This window comes from Tauraco erythrolophus, chromosome 12, assembly GCF_009769465.1.
Source record: "Tauraco erythrolophus isolate bTauEry1 chromosome 12, bTauEry1.pri, whole genome shotgun sequence".
Classification (NCBI taxonomy): Eukaryota; Metazoa; Chordata; class Aves; order Musophagiformes; family Musophagidae; genus Tauraco; species Tauraco erythrolophus.
In genome coordinates this window covers 4,560,825-4,577,362 of record NC_141476.1, presented here as the reverse complement: position 1 = coordinate 4,577,362, position 16,538 = coordinate 4,560,825, and the positions used below count along the sequence as shown (strand labels likewise).

Here is a 16,538-nt window from a genome sequence, read left to right as displayed (position 1 = left end):
TTTATATCCTGTAAAAAGTCTAGGATACAGAACACAAAATAAAGCTGGCTGCTGCTTGCGTAAGAGATGGGCAAACACCAAAATCCTGAAAATGGAAACATGCCTTCCTACTTCCCTCCAGGACCTGAATACTAGAAAAAGAAAACTGCATTAGGACTTTTTGTATTTTTTAAATGTGTGTCAACTTTAAATGCCTCACTCTCGTTTCCAGAATGCCTCAGGAAATGTCTTCCATACTCTGTGCACAAGCTTTGATAAAATAAAAATAAATAAATAAAAACCACTAAAAAAAAAAAAAATCTGTTTTCTTAAAGGCATATAATGGTAGCCTATGTAAAACACTAAACACACAGTTTCAGTCCTACGGACTTACTGATTTCCCATGCTTTTTCAGAATCCAAATCAGTAGTGGTGTTATTACAGACAAACATATCTATTATGGAACTGTCCAAAAAACCAGAAGGAAGAACCATCAATATAAAAAAACCTATTATTTTGTGAAATCTGCATTTACATAAATCAAGACACATCACAACTCAAAACAAATCAGAAACAAACAGATTCATCTGGAGTCTCCTGGAACTCCACTTCTCTCCTACAGCTAAAATGCTGCTCCAGAAGAGCAGAATTATTTAGAAATCATATTAATCTCCATACGCATCCCAACAGCTCAATCTAGAGATATGAAGTCTTTCATTTTAACTTAATCATGTATTTACAACGCTTGGGAGTAAGTTCACTTTAAAAGGTAAGTTTCCTAAATGATAGTACAGGGTCCAGCATTAGTTTCCTAGAACATACTAAATTTTGATTAATTTTTTTTTTAAACTTACATTCTTCTCTCCTTCATTGACACAGATTTCATAGCAATATGCCAGAAGAATGTCAATTAAACCAAGATATACATGATGACGGCTTCTTTTATCCAGAAGATAAGATTTATTTGTGAACTTTCTCAGCTGCTCTCTCTCTTCCTCAGAGAAGACAACTATAAAAAGTAAAAGGATAATTGATTATTAAATTAAAGCTGCACATTCATTTTAATAGGAGGTAATACTACTTCGACAGTCTCTTTAAAAAGAAGTGTGTTTCTAATCACAAGTCACTCATCACTCAAGAAAAAGCCTAAATCATTCTTACTTCCATTTTTAACTTTTATTAAACTCTGATATAGTCCTTTCAAAGAGAATTTCCAACCCTGCATCTGATATAGTCCTTTCAAAGAGAATTTCCAACCCTGCAAAGTACTGCATGTACACACAGGCACTTTTGAACCCCTCTGAAAGTGCCCAAGGATTTCTGTGGATGCCTGATATCTTATACAGAGATAAATGCACAATCAGGATCTGAGTAAATTAAAGTTTAAGTCCATGTTGTATGGGACAAAAATAAGAAAACTGCGTAACAAAACCAAATATATTTTATTATTGTAGAAAAGGGTAAGAACCAAAGAAATAGGAAAGGAAAAAAGAAAGGTACAATTCTATGTTTCTAAGCTTCATCAGTTACGACTTATGACCCAGGCATCATTTAGGAGCTCTGTTTATGATGATAACATCCTTCTAGCACGTGAGGAAGATCAAAGAAAGATCAAAATCCTATCCTCATCAATGAAAGCTGCGTTTCCTTCCCAAGAGTTACCGTATCCACCATCAGCGACCATCACAGTTTGCTTATCTTCAGTGTACCTCATTTCGTTAAGAACGCCTATACTGAGCCAATCAAAGCATTTTCTCCCTCAGCACTTTCTCTTTGGGATGCACAAGGAAAATGACGACAGCAACAACACAGCAGACATGCTGTGACAGTGCATCAAAGTATTTCTCTAGGAAACAGTGGTAGAGACACAGCTAGTTAAGATTGAATACGGAACGGTAACCCTTCCGAAGAGAACTTCGACCACTTCTGAAAGGATCGCAGAATTGTCCTGAAATAACAGGAGAGATTAAGTAGATAACTGACTAGAAGCCATCTCTGTTCAAACCCAAAGCAAATCAAGAAGCCATTTAGTACCATCAGAACAGTCAGAAGCCAGGGCTGAGAGATTTTCATCCTGGCTGCATGGAGCACAGGCATTCCATGCTGACAGGCTCTGATTTACTGAGTCAGATAGACGTAGCCAGCACATTTTGGTCACACTGCAGAAGAAAGTTACAGGCACAAGGTGACTTGACAGGAGGAAGCAGTGTTACCAGCTTGACAGCTGATGCTTTGTTGCATTGAAGAAATCCCACTCTGTGATTTGTTCAAGCACCAGTAACGCTGGAAGCAGCTTGAGTTTAAAACACCACTCTGAGGACAGGAACAAGCCTAAGGCAGCACTCCTGTTACACTTTCAAAACAAGCCCTAAGTGCCAGGAGTAGATACGTGATGTACCCCTTAACACATTGAATTTTAATTATTTTTTCAGGAGGAGGGGAGGGACGACACAAAAATAAAACCTTACAATTAATATCAAAATGTCTCTTCAATTATTGTTTTACCGCCCCTTTTTTGAGTCACTATGCTCTGGAATACTCAGCTAGGGGCAGAGAAAAGCTGTAGGTAAGAAGTACAAACATAAAAATGTAAAACAATTAATGACTGGCACACCTAGATGACGCAGGCACCTAGGAAGGGTCAGTCTTTGTGGCTCCCCAAGACAGATCCTTGAATATTGCTGAGCCATTATCTTCCATCAGCTTCATCAGCACTAAAGACTTGACCTGATAACCCAAAAATTCCTGCCCCAAGTTGATTCTCTGTTTTTCCAGTTTAGGATTTTATGTTTTCCATGCTGGTATTTACCTCTGGAAGCCCTGAACTACTAATGATCCTGTCTCAACAATCCTATCTGCAGTTTTACTGTTCTTACTTCTCTGCAGACCTTCTCACCGTTACTCCTCAGCAGCATGAGCCAAGGTTATGCAGCTGGGCATAACCCATCATCATCACAGCCCTGGACCCTTGAGACACATGCAGCTAAATTCCCAGGGGGAGCTTACAGCATGGGTTACAGAACAAGAAGGTTATACAAATCCTAGTAAACCAAGTTCCTTTTTATACCCCTTGCCCATTTCTCTATCTCAAGGATGATGATTACAAACGTGCTGATAGATGTTTCTCCTCAAACACTGCTCATCATTTTACACAATTCACATGTTCAGGGATACAATCCGTCTATAAGACATGATGTCGTCTTTATCCCAGGAGGTTTCTACAAGCTTTCCAATTTTATGACATTTTGAAGCAAATGTTTGCAATGCCAAAGGCACATACATATGCACACACCTCATCTTAAGACATAAAATTGCGAATTAGGAAAAAGCATTTTTGAATGTTTCTTCTTTATGAACTTTTTTAATGTTCCTATCAGCTTCATAACCATGAAATACTTGATCTAAATTTCTATGGAAACTTCTTAATGAGCTAAACATTTCTCTGGAGTCAAGCCAGTCTCCATTTATTTACAAGCTCTCACAAAAAGAAATTCCAGCTTTTATATCATCTTGAGAAAGCCAATCTCTTCCACTTGCTGTGATCTAGTACAAAGTGACAATTTAGCAAGACTACAGCAGCTCTGTTTTTCTGTTAATGCAATGCAATTCAGTATTACTCCTTAAATCACAAATATAGATCATGTATCTACATATCAGCAAATTTCTTTACAAGTTCTTAAATTGCATTGATTCTTCAGTGAGTCACCTCTATCATTCATATTAAAATTATCCATAAAACCCTATCTGCAATGTTGTAGCACATTTGAAAAAAATTAGTTTCTGAAAAACATAATATAAAACCACTTTGTAAGTTGCTACAGTAGGGTGGGTTTAACAAGGTATCACAACAGGGTCTTTACAGTTAGAAGAAGGTCCAATTGGGAAGAAAAAAAGGCATTCCAATTTCAGCTAACTTTAACTCACGTTAAAACAAACATATTTCAAATTGCTCTTCAGTACCCAGCTGTCAACGAAGCACAGTTTAATTTCTAAAGGGGAGGATGAGGTCTGACAACTGGAGGGTGTTTTGTTACAGTCTTACTGGCATTTTACGCTGCCAATCCTATTGCTTAAATCAAGCCAGTGCAAGATGTGTACCTAAATATTGTTCTAAATGTGTTAGAGGCACTTAGGTAAAACGTGCTCTCTAGACAGATAGCCAACTACGTGGTCAAAACCAGAGAATCACAGAGAAGTACGGGTCAGAAAGCACCTCTGACAACCAGCTGGTCTAGCCTGGTGAAAGCAGAGCCTTGGCTTCTGGTCCTGGCAAGACAAGTCTTGAATTCCACATCTGTCTCGAAGGAAAATAACTCAGCAGAACTGATTGGTTTTTTTATTTTATGTTAACTAAGCTACTATGCTACAATATTAAGTTTCGTAAATATATACTTCGATTCCTGTAAATTAAGGAATCAGCAACGGCAGATAAAGGAGATTAGTCAGAGAGCAAATTTGTCAGGAATAAAGTTAGTTCTTGTTTTTAATCAGTAGCAAACAAGTCTCTCTTCTTTTCAAGCTCCTCTTAAGACATGACAGAGAAAAGGTAGCACTGCTTTGATTAGGAAAGACACCCAAAGGCTTTGCTCAGGATCGGCATCTCTCCCAGTGCTGGATACTGCCTTAAAAACACTTGACAAAAAAAGTTTTGCAGAACTTGTAGGAAGTCACCATCTCTGAGACCCCCTAAAACTCTGTCAAGGAGACCGTGATGAGATGAGCCTCAGTTCTTCAGAAAGTGAACTTAAAAGTCCTAAACCCACAAAGCTGTATTCCTTTGCACACCTATATTCACTTTCAACTATAATCCATCAAGTTTGGTTTGTTCGTTCCTCCCTTTTCTCTACAATTTTTCCATTCAAATTTTAGTTCCTTCACAAATATCTTTTTTTCCGTGTCGAGCTTCTACCCTTCTCTAATTCTCAAATCAACATTTACAGCACATTTCCTCCGTATCACTTCAGGCATTCTCCATGAAGTCACTGGACTCGGACAGTCTTTCCTGGATCTCACAATTTCCTTTGCACCAATTTTTGCCATTATTCTTTAACAAATCTGCAGTTCCTATAAACCATATCAAAACCCTACATCATTCTTTCTTCCATGTCTTACTTTCGTTGCCTTTTGAAATCTGAGATACTTCACAATAGACACCTATCATTTACATTTTCGGAATTTTGCATGAATAAAAAGCAATCTTTCCTCACATGAAAAATACCTGCTCTGCAGCAGAACAGTGCCAGGAAGGTACACATGCTGCAAAGGCCCAGAAGACTGAGGAAAACAGATAGACAGAACAACAGCAGAAATCTGATAAAAAATAAAAGTGATTAATGCTAAACTTCTGAATCTACCTGTAACGGTATATATTTGAGCAGAGCCCTACTGAAAGGCAGATCTTTAAACAGAAATTGCTTCTCATTCTATAAAGAGATCAGAAAGAGAGAACGGTCACTGGTGAGCATGACAGGTTACTGTAAACAAAATAAATTATCCCTGGAGCATATAAATGCTGTATTAAATACATATGTCAGCCTGAGCCTTTGAAGATTACCATGTTGCCTAAAAAGGCGTCTTTACAGTTGTACAATTTGAAGTAGAATAAAAATGAATTTTTAACTAAGTTAAATAAGACTGTTACAAAATAGAAAACCTTTCATCTGGAATCTGCAGAAGCAAGATTTTAATGTAAACTTCAGCAGCAGAAGAGAGCAAGCTTTCCAAAAGTTTTATTTCCTCAGGAGAAAGGCTGTGTAATTAGTTAGGCTTTATGGAGTATTACTTGACTTGCATTAGACATTGTAAGCATGAACAAAATTTGGGCCTTCCAGCTTTAGAAAGCAACCACTTCAAAAAACTGAAATTTTGCTACAAACATGATGGTGAAACCTGCTTTCTAGTACTTGCTCTGGTTCCTCAGCCATCCTGCAAAGGCAATTTTAGCTGTCTGTAGCCTAACGAGCTTAGGGGGAAAATAAACAAACAAAAAACCCACAAAGGGCAAGACAAGAATCATTGCAATATACAGTAAAATGTAAAAAAGGACAAAAGAAAGAAAAGACACTTATGACAATAAAAGAATACATTAAAAAAGACAAAATACATACACCATACACACAGGTGGAGAAAAAATAAAAAGGTTAAATCAAAATAGATTCAAGGTAAGTACAGAAGAGAGCTAAAGACTTTAAATGCTAATGAGAAGAGCCGATCAAAAAAAAAATTGATTAATGAGATATTAAAAAAAGTGATGATATAAAAACAAGAGAGAGAATAACCAGGAATGAGCAGCAATCAACCAAACAAAATCTTCAGTTAATTGTGATGCCACGCAAAAAGAAGAGAAGCGATCTGTATTCCTAACTACTCCTTGTAGCCAAAGACATTATAAAGACAAAAGTACCAAGTTTTGTCTTACCAGTAAGACTGCAACAAAAAAAGTTTGACCTCGCACCTACCTGCAGGAGAATACACGCATACACAGGCTCAAAGAACCACCACACCTTAAAATACATACAACACCTTAAAACATGCTGCAATACAGGTAACATTTGTGCCCCTAGAGCTCCTGTGCTCGAGCACCCTTTGGCTTTTCACGGCTAAGCACTAGTGTTGAAAGGCTTCTTACTACAAGCACACTCTCATCACCAACAACAGCCTCCTTATCCTCCTAGCTGTACAGCACACTTTGGCTTAATGCACCCAACTTCGCTCAAGTTCCAGTGGAAATAACATTTCTCAAGCAGTAAATAAAGTCCTTCACTTAGCACAGTCCTCGTTTCGTTTATGTGCCTTTCTTAAGTCACTTCCACTTACACACTGGGATACGTGTTAATGCAGATCGGCAGTCAAATTGCATTCAGCTCGTCAGAATTCCCCAGTCTGTAACTCAGGTTATCTGGACCATCCCTTTGATCGGATCAAGCATAAAAGCAATAAAAAACCACAGGGAACTCATCCTATTGACGATCAAATTCGACAGCCTGGACTCACCTCCTGCCCTTTTGTATTTCCACGCACAAGAGACCTTCGCGTGGAACCTGTACTCCCTCTCATGGTGGTTCCTTTCACCACAACTCACTCCAGCTTAGGAACCTCCAACGGTTTCAGACCCTCATTCCGATGACAGCCATCCCCTGTGGCTGTTGCCAATCAAACAGCAGTAACAACGTTACCAAAACGCCAGTCTTTCCAAGGGATAAGGTGGGTTGTTGCCATTAAGACAACCCATACGCCAAATAGCCTCTTACACTACATTTCTTCAAGATCCACGAAACCATGTGAACCTACATACGAAGGTCAGACTAAATTTTTTAAATCATCCTTATTAATACATATCTGTTATAACAAACAAACAGTTCAGAGAGAAAATGATCCTTTATGTAGCCCCATTTTCTGCATAATTTTAGGAGGTTGGCCAGGCTTTTGAGTAGTTTGCCTGTTGTTCTTGCCCCTAAAACCCAGCAACACACATGTTCTTCTTCAGAATTTCAATTTGGAGTAAAAAATAGTCTTTATCAATAAAATCATCCAGCAGCTCTTCATTTTCATTATATTCCTTAACATGGGCAAACATTAGCAGTGTTTCATTTACTAAGGAGTGAACGGATAAAAACAAACAAAAGAACCCCTCATTATTCTATTTTCAAGCCTCTTGTACCTTTGGCCAATGCTTATGGTGGATATAATTAAAAATTCTGGCTTCAGAGGCTGAAAAAGAGACCAGTAATGAAGATCAGATTACATTCACAGCAAAATACACAATGTTTACCCAAATTCCATTGTTCGCCTGTAGAAAAGGTGAAAGTGCAGGTGTTATTAGTGCACTAATATTTGTTAAGAATGTCTGGTGAAGGGATTATCATTATCGACTCTAGTAATATTGGATTTCCACACTACATAGGAAATGAACGAAGGACAATAAAAGAACATGCATGACAGTAACTCGTAAGATGCCCTGCAATCAGTGCATACAGAAAGGTAATCCCAGTTACAGTACTGTTACAAGGACATCTACTAAACTTGAAACCATCCCAGTGCCTAAATGGACACAAAGATTTCCCTTGGAAAAAAGTCTGAGAACCATAAAAATAGCAGTAGTGTAATAAATGTCACGAACTTCTGTCGTACTGTGTAAATAAAATAAAACATCCTACAGAAGATGCGTTTATCAGAGGTAATGGCTGATATTAATACAATCTTCCATAGCTGATTCTTGGAAAACTTGCTGTGAAGTGTCTGCACCGTATCTGAAGTGGCACAAAAATCAGTTTTGACTATTTTTTCCATTGAAAACATCACTATGAAAGGGAGAACAATTACTTGTAAAAAACTGAGAAAACAGAGGAGATAAGCAGCAAAGGACCCATCTGCCAGCAATCACAAACACTACACAAAGACAGTGTAGATTTCAGATGCCATTACTTACTGACACTGGCAGCTCCTTTGAAACCTTAAAGATTACAACATATCTTTAAAAGGGAACTTGCTCTTCACAGTTAGTGGAAATTCCAGAATGGCCTTTATGAACAGTTAGCGGCAAAATTTGTTATGCAGGTGAAAAAGAACACATGCTACATTACACAATTAACAGGTAAATGCTTAAGATTAAATAACCACTTTATAATATACTGTCAACTTCTCTACACACAACTGTCTCAAAGATTTCAGTATACAACTGTCACTCAGAGAAAAAAATTTTTCTTTGAGGACAGGAGAATTAACAGAATACTCCTCTAGGAAGAACAGTTCAGACTTCAAATTGTATGGCAAACCCATACTTTTTCCCTTAAGAACAATAACCTAGAACAAAGCATGACATCACAGCAATTATTACTCAAGCAGTAGGTGTGTATATAAACACGTTCTCACCAAATGCAGGAGTGTCCAGTTCCTGATGGCTTTCTCTCTGCGAGGCTATCATTTTTTTATGAGCATCAACCCACCACGGTTTGTACTTCAAGACTTGCTGAATAGCGTCATCTTCAAAAAAATCAGCTCTAGGAAAAAAAGTCATATGCTATTTATTTCAGTTGATACTGCACGTGGGTGTATTTATTAAAATACATGGAATACACCTGACTTGGCTCCAGGCTATTTTCCATATATTAGAAATACAACAAGCCTGATCAGTGTCTGTTCTTTGACTTAAACCCAGAAAATCATTATTAAAAGCATGAACATCTCTTCTCTTACAGTTCTCCACACTTCCTGAGCCACCCAAAAACCTAGGAAATTCATGAGTTTGCACCATAGCATGAAGGTAAACAAGCCTGATTTGTTCTGGATGTATCTAAAGGAAAACATTCCAAAGAGAAGACTTCTCCCAGAACGTCACCAGCAGCAAACTTGATTTTACTGGGAATCTCTCCCACTTTAAAACTGCGTATACTTTGGGGAGGAAGGGTATGCAGGTGAAGGGCAAAGATAAAAACAGGTATAGGGATTGAGGTTTAGGTAAACAAAGGCATGTTGTAGCAAGGTAGAAAAAGAAGAGTTGTACATGAATTCTGGAAGAGAGATCGCCTCCGTCTCAGCACAAAACCACTGTGGTAAAAATCTCAATACACTAATTCTTGGAGGATTTATACTATAGGATTCAACTTCTAAGCCTCCTCTCATCATTTTAGCTTTTTGTTCAAGCCAAACAACAGTAAAAACACTGAGAATCACAAAAAATGCAGGTTGGTATCATCTGTTCTGAAGTGTTCAAAACACAGTCATTGAACTACACAGTTGTGGCTTATCTACCAGGTGAGAATGCAGAGTCTAAGATGGAAACTTACAGTTACTGTAATTTGCATCACATTAAAGGTTAGGAACTACTCCAGTTCTAGTGAAACGTACTTCCACGCGATATTTCAAGAAAGCTTTTCTAATTTCTATGTGCTACAGAAAGACATGCAGCTGCCTCTGAAGTATGTGACTCAGGAAAAATTCCAAGTTTGCACAGAGACCTTCTGAAACAATTCAAAATGGGTTAAGTCTACCTCTCCCTGACAAAACACACCACAAGTACTAATTCTCCCTACTGGGGACCACGCTCTTCTCCCACCAAATCGATCTTGCAGGAGTAGCTGTAATAATAGGTCTCACAGCTTCAATTTAGTTTACTTATTGGAAGTTTCTGAACCTAACTTGGCCTGAAATACTTCAACTTGAAAGGCACAAAGAATCATTTCCGCCTTCATTACATGAGATGAAGCACAAAGTCTTAAGACTTAAGCAGTAATTAAACAGTAAATTAACCCCAAAACAGATAAGCAAGGTCTTGTGCCAGTGTCACACTTAAGAATACCCTCTAAGGCCTGCTGTGACGAGACAAAGAAACAGACAAAAAAAAAGTAAAGCTATTAATTCCAAAGGTGATCTTAAAACCAGTCATTTATGAAAAGAATAAGTGAATATATTTCACCTGAGGTACTTTTACTTGACCAGGTGAAGTAAATCAATACTCACAGGTAATGATCAGGCTCAAACTTGGCAGCCTCAGCTGCCAAGCGTTTCCTCCTACGTTCATCTACAGGAGTTTGATCTGGATCCTTAACATCAATAACATCATTGAGTTCATCCTGCAAATGAGACAAAAAACACAAGTATGACATGCAAGATGTACTTAGTAAAAGTTTAGGAAAGACACTTATCAGCATTACACTGAAATCCTTAGATGCTCTTCCATCTCCCTTTCAAATCTTCCAACTGCAGGGTCCATTGTGCAAACAAAACATCAAAACACCAAGGAAATTCAATTATTTGAAGCTCCTTAGAATTCACAATATTATGAAGTCTATTCAGGTTATTTTATCATAAGGCAGGCAGGTTATTTTGCATTATGATAAAATTTGTCATGTTTAACAAAAGCACACAACCACAACAAAGATAAGACAAAAATCACAGATACTGTTCTTGCGACTTTTGAGATTACTCTCACACTCTGAAGTGGCCAAACATTAATTAATGGACAACTGCACTGCCTTTTTAAGCATCATTAAGTAGTATATTAATGCTGATAGGAAATGTACTACTTCGTGAATTTCATGGTAATAAACCAGTGTATATATATCCTAACAGAATGTAAATACTTTCTCCATAAATAGCAACCCTTCTGCTCCAAACCCTGAAAATACTACAATTCATACAATAATGAGTTAGTTACATAATTAAGTTGCTTTAAACAGCTGCAACTTAAACTGTTTAGTGTAAGAACACTACAAAAAATTATCTTCTACTGTTTTCATGAAAGCTCTGTATACTACGAGTATTATTATACTACCTAGCATGCTACAGGTTGGACATTAGCTTCAATCTATTAATGTATTAAAGAAACAGCTGAAAGCACAAGAGCAAAGTAACTGAATTTTAAAGCTCCTACCCTACCAATTAATTCATAAAAGCAAATTTCAGTGCATCAGCATAACTCCAGTAAACCCCATAGATACCAGGTGAGCAGCCACCTTGAAAAGTCTTCACTTCAAAAGTTATTGCCTTGTGAGAAAATCAAGTATGAAATAACAAGTACAAAGAGAAAATTACCATGAATTTCACAATGAAAAACATTAAATGCAACAACCACAACAGGACCTATAAATTAGCCAGCTTTATTTTGTATTTGTTTTTTAAAATAGAATGTTTTCAATTTAAAAATAAATTAAAATTCACAGCATCTGAAAGATACTGTGCATTGATGTTAAATATGTTTGAAATCAGAACAGAAGACAATACTAAATATAAAGTAGAAGTGTTAAAAGCAGACTGTTAACAGCCTGTAGACTGTTAACAACTATTCACCTGGCACATGGCCTACTTCATACAGGCCTTTTTCTCCCTGCTTTTACACCAGCTAGCTGAACCATGCTGGCAACAGCAGCCCGCTTCCAGAGGCCTTTTCACCAAGGACCCCATCCAGCCCTTCCTTCTAACACTGAAGTTACTGCAGAAACAGAGAGACCTGTTGACTCTGCTACACAATTAACTCAGTCTCAACCACCCCCTGCTTCTGCCAGAACAAGGACTTGTCTGTACTACTGCACGCAAAAGCAGAATAATCTCAGCCACAGAACAGGATAATGGAGAATGGTTACCTAATGATCCCTTCCTGATCACGGAACGAGTCAGGAAGCCTTAGTCAGGAAACCTACCCAACAAGACAGTTCCCCAGAACTTTTATAATAAGAAAAGACAAAAATGCATCTACCTGCAGCCGCTGGAACACCCCTGACCGCAAATTCCCAAATCCGTAACGGTACTGTAGTGGCAGAGTGCTTTCTGCACCTTCTTTGTAAGGGGTCTGCTCTATTTCCCAGTCAAATTCTCCCTCCTCTTCCTCAGACAACTCAGCAGAGGCAGCTGTATGTATTGCATGGTCAGAAAAAGAGAATTGTTACATAGAAAATATACACGATTTAATAGAAAAGCAAACACTGACAACACAATAAGCCTTTCTCATTTTACTACATCTTTTAAGAAATCTTATACATCAGTTGGTCATACAGGCAGATGCTTAACATCAGTAATCCATTCCTGCTCCAAATTCTCCAACTTCCAAAAATGAAGACCAGGATTGCTAAAGTTTTTCAGAATACTCCCTCAAAGACAAAAGTAATTGTTCCACTGATTTCAACAACATCAGAATTTGATGCTGAGAGAACCTTAACAGGAGCAAAGTGACGTTATCAATAATTTAAGACAGGTATTAAAAAATTAAACACAGATAGTAAAATCTTGTCCGTTAAATACTGATGTTAAGCAAGTCACCCACTAGAACCTGTGGCTCTCGTTAGCTTCTACTATTTGAGCTACAAGTCCAGCTGTGCTGGCTTGTAGGAAGAAGACTCAAATGTGTGTGTATGATACAGCCACTAGAGGGGTACAAAGATCTACAGAGGATTAGCACATGCTAAACCCGTTTTGGAAAAATGTAAACATAACTAAGCCTGTAAAGATGACATGTCTATCACCTCCAACGCATTTATTTTTATACTTATCCATATGTTCGGATTCCTCAACACCTTTCTCATATCTTGGACTAGACAATAATAGAAATACTTTATTTTTCTACATATATCACTGCATAGACCCATAAGTATTTCATTAAGTACTTGTATCACTGGCATAAGTAAGGTTTTTTTGTCATACCTATCTCTTCTACTAAAGGTTTTGCTGATCTTGATTTCTTTGGTGCTAAAAGAGATGTCAGCATGTCCAGTCCCTCAAAATATTGGCCAGGATTCTCCTTAGGTAAACGAATTGTGAAAGTCCCTTAAAGGAAAGTCAGAATATAGTTATTGAACTAAAATATTCAAGACAAACAAAACCATGCATTTTTCCTCTAATGAAATAGGCTCACAGAAACTGGGACACACGCAGATGGCACTTTATTATGCATCAGTCTCTGTGCATGCTTTTCACCTCACTTCACAAGTGTCACAAAAATCAAAGATTGTAACAACGAAGCATGATGTGAGTCTCTTGACTCACACTGTATAAACACAAACCAAAAGAATACAAGTTTTATTTTATTTTGAATCCTTCCACCAATCAAGCAATCAACAGAAAACCCTAGTAAACTACACTCAATTTGATTACTGTCTTAAGTACATAATAAAGGCTTCACGAGCAGCAAATTATAGGTTTTATTTCTGGTGGGGTTTTTTTTTAATGAATACTTTAATTCCAGAAGGTACATGTTTTATTCCAGAAATACCTTCCACCTTAAGGTGCAGAGAAAGGTTAATGTCTTCTCTCAAGACACAGCCAAGAGACTACCTCAGGATTATCTCATTTCTACTCAACACTACCTGACTTCTTTGCAGATTTACTAGACTGATGATCTTGGTACAGTGACATGTCTAGCTCCCACAGGTCTTGAAGAGGACTTGTACATGTTTTTTTCATTATTAGGACAGTTCTGAACATGTCCTTTGTGCTCAAGGATGGCCTAAATAAGGAAATAAATCCTGAGCAAGATATTTTATACCGTGCAACATACAAGAAACTTATTTACAGTATTGTACACTTTACTATAGTTCTATGCAATTCCAGTGCTGCAAAGTATAAGTTATTGAAGAGTTAGTAGCATTTTTAATGACACATATACTAAGAACATTAACTAATACCTTTGTCTGTATTATAAGACGCTTTTTCTCTGCCATCTTCTACAATTCTTCCAGGAAGTGTCAATCTGCAGGCAAAAAATGAGATGCCTCATGGAATGCCTGCCTAATTCTGCAACTTAATGTCTCAGCCTATAAAAACTTAAGGCACATTCTAGAAGTAGTACAAAGGACTTAACTACACAACTCCCACTGATGCTAATGGAAGTCATACAGTTAAATCCAGGTGTGCTTCAAAAATCTCTTTCCCTAACTATTGGTACAAGAGATCAGCATCTGAGATAGAGAAAATTTGTGATTCCTGGTTTCCCAGCTTGGATGAGGTCACAGCCACCACAGAGATGATGCCCTTGGCACTATGTGCAACAATTGGAAGATTCTGCAATTTAAAACACTAAGCTAACACACGGTGACAGGATATGAGAACTCATTCAGAATAACCAATTCACTGCTTTCTACCAGTCCACTAAAATCCCTTTTGGTCTACTCTCGTATATAGGGGAAGCATGTCCAAGAATGCATGAAACAGAAAACAAGGTTAAATGCTAAAGGCTCTCTTAAACACTTTCATACTGAGGCTGCCTCTTGTTCCTTTTCTATAGTATAGTGGGGAAGTTGCTACCTAGAGAACAGATACAGCCTGGAACCTCAGTTCCTACTGCCTCCACTCATACGACTTTTCTCCCTTTATGTTATTAGGAGTGCAACAAAATCCACTGTTCACCAAACACACTGTATCTGGCTCTCAACCGGGGAAAAAAAGAAAAAAAAAACACTTATTCTACACAACTTACATCCAGAGAACTGTCTTGCCATTTTATAATTAAAAATCTACTGTAAAATAAATTTAGAAAAGTATTTCTTTAAACTCCCTTTAACATGGTTTAATGCCTAGAAACAAAGAGGTCGTATCCATAAAAACAATTATTTGCACAAAATGGGCTGTCTGCAGCCTACAGATAAAAGCTGCAGATGAAGAATGTTCTGAAGGGACCAAAATGAAGTTAATTCTCTACTGACTTTTATTTATGTTATGAAGTACAATTTTTCTAAAATTCTTCCACTACTTGCCTGAGAAAGTATGGCTTAGAATAAAATTTAAAATCTTCCCCTTCAAAATACACGTCAAACTCTGAAGCTCTAGCATAAGGTACTTTGATTATTAATGTAAGAAAATCCGGATCCTGGGTCAGCTCAAAAGCTGGAGTTATCATGATGAATCCAGCAGGAAACGCAACCACTGGCTGTGTGGCCCTATCAAAACAGGAAAAAAAGAAAAGATTATTGTAGTTTCCAATTTATGAAAGCAAATAGTATCTCCTAAAATTCTGTAAGAAGAACATTCTCACAAAATTATCTTCCACGTGCTCAAGAAGAAAACAACCACAACAACAAAAGAAGTGTTATCAAGAATACGAAGGTACCACTTCTCCGCACCTTAATGAAACAACTGACAGCAAATGAGTGCAAACATGAGGAGCACAGGAAAGCACCTGTGGATTTTAGGAAAAGGTGGATATCCTGGAATCTGCGATATCCATCCCACGACAATGCGATACTCCATTCCCAGAAGTGCTTGTTCCAATATAACATCAGGCATCCTAAAACAACTAAGCTTCCCAGCCTTTCCTGCAAAAGGACTACTATGCACTAAAAACCAACCAAACACACACCAGCTAGCGGAACTAAAACGCTTCTGTTGCGGCAAGGGGCTGGCAGGAAAAGGGACAAACGCTTTGCGCCGCTTCCCCTCTAAGCACTAAAATAAGACGGAATTTCCCTCCGCGGCTCCTCAAACTGCGTCAAAGGCCGCCTTCCACGCCGCGCCGCGGGCGCACAAGAAGGAAGCCCGCCGGTCGTGCCGCTGGCGACCGCGGAAGCCCCTAAGACCGCGGGGACGCGGTGAGGGAAGGGACCCTTCCGCCACCGGGGCCGCGAACCGCGGCCCCCCCACAGCCTCCGAGACGAGCGAGCCCTCCAAGGACGCGCCGCCCCCCCGAGCCGCGGGCCCGCCGAGGCAGGGGCCCGCCGAGGCAGCGGCCCGCCCGCCATCGCGCCGCCACTCACCGCGCCCGCGCCGCCGCGTCCCGCTGCCCGCGGCCGCCCGCCCGCACCGGTGCGCATGCGCCGGCAGCGCCGGCGGGGCGGGAACCAGCGCCCGCGGAGGGGCGGCCCCGCCCTCGCCCCGCCCGGCGCGGCCTGGCCGGCTCCCGCCCGGGCTGCCGCGCCCGCCGCCCGCCTTGGGCGGAGAACAACAAAAGAAGAGACGTGAGCGCGTAGTACCGACGAGCGAGCGGTCTGCGGCCTCAGGGGAGGCCGAGGGAGCCTCCCGCGCCCCTCGGGCCCGGCCTTCCCTCACGCTCCCTCAGAGTCTGGCGAGGGGGTCCTGCCCTCAGGTGCCCCGTACTGGCCTTGTCTTTTAACAAAAGGGATGATTTCGTGGGCCGG

At 39.3% G+C, this 16,538-nt stretch overlaps 1 protein-coding gene across 2 annotated transcripts in view; it reads right to left on the bottom strand.

Moving 5' to 3' along the window:
- SHQ1 (SHQ1, H/ACA ribonucleoprotein assembly factor) overlaps nt 1–16,166 on the bottom strand; it is a 49,397-nt gene extending 33,231 nt beyond the window's left edge. The window contains exons 1-8 of one of the 2 annotated variants that reach the window (XM_086619014.1): nt 16,158–16,166; nt 15,162–15,344; nt 14,094–14,158; nt 13,114–13,236; nt 12,173–12,324; nt 10,438–10,550; nt 8,851–8,978; nt 834–988 (exon numbers count right to left, since the gene is read on the bottom strand). In XM_086619014.1, the coding sequence (XP_086475140.1) occupies nt 834–988; nt 8,851–8,978; nt 10,438–10,550; nt 12,173–12,324; nt 13,114–13,236; nt 14,094–14,158; nt 15,162–15,304 (879 nt within the window). In that variant the 5' untranslated portion in view covers nt 15,305–15,344; nt 16,158–16,166. Of the gene's footprint in view, nt 1–833; nt 989–8,850; nt 8,979–10,437; nt 10,551–12,172; nt 12,331–13,113; nt 13,237–14,093; nt 14,159–15,161; nt 15,345–16,157 lie in introns of those variants that run through there. The other variant, XM_086619013.1, reaches the window with a different exon arrangement.
- Between the last annotated feature and the right edge of the window lie 372 nt (nt 16,167–16,538).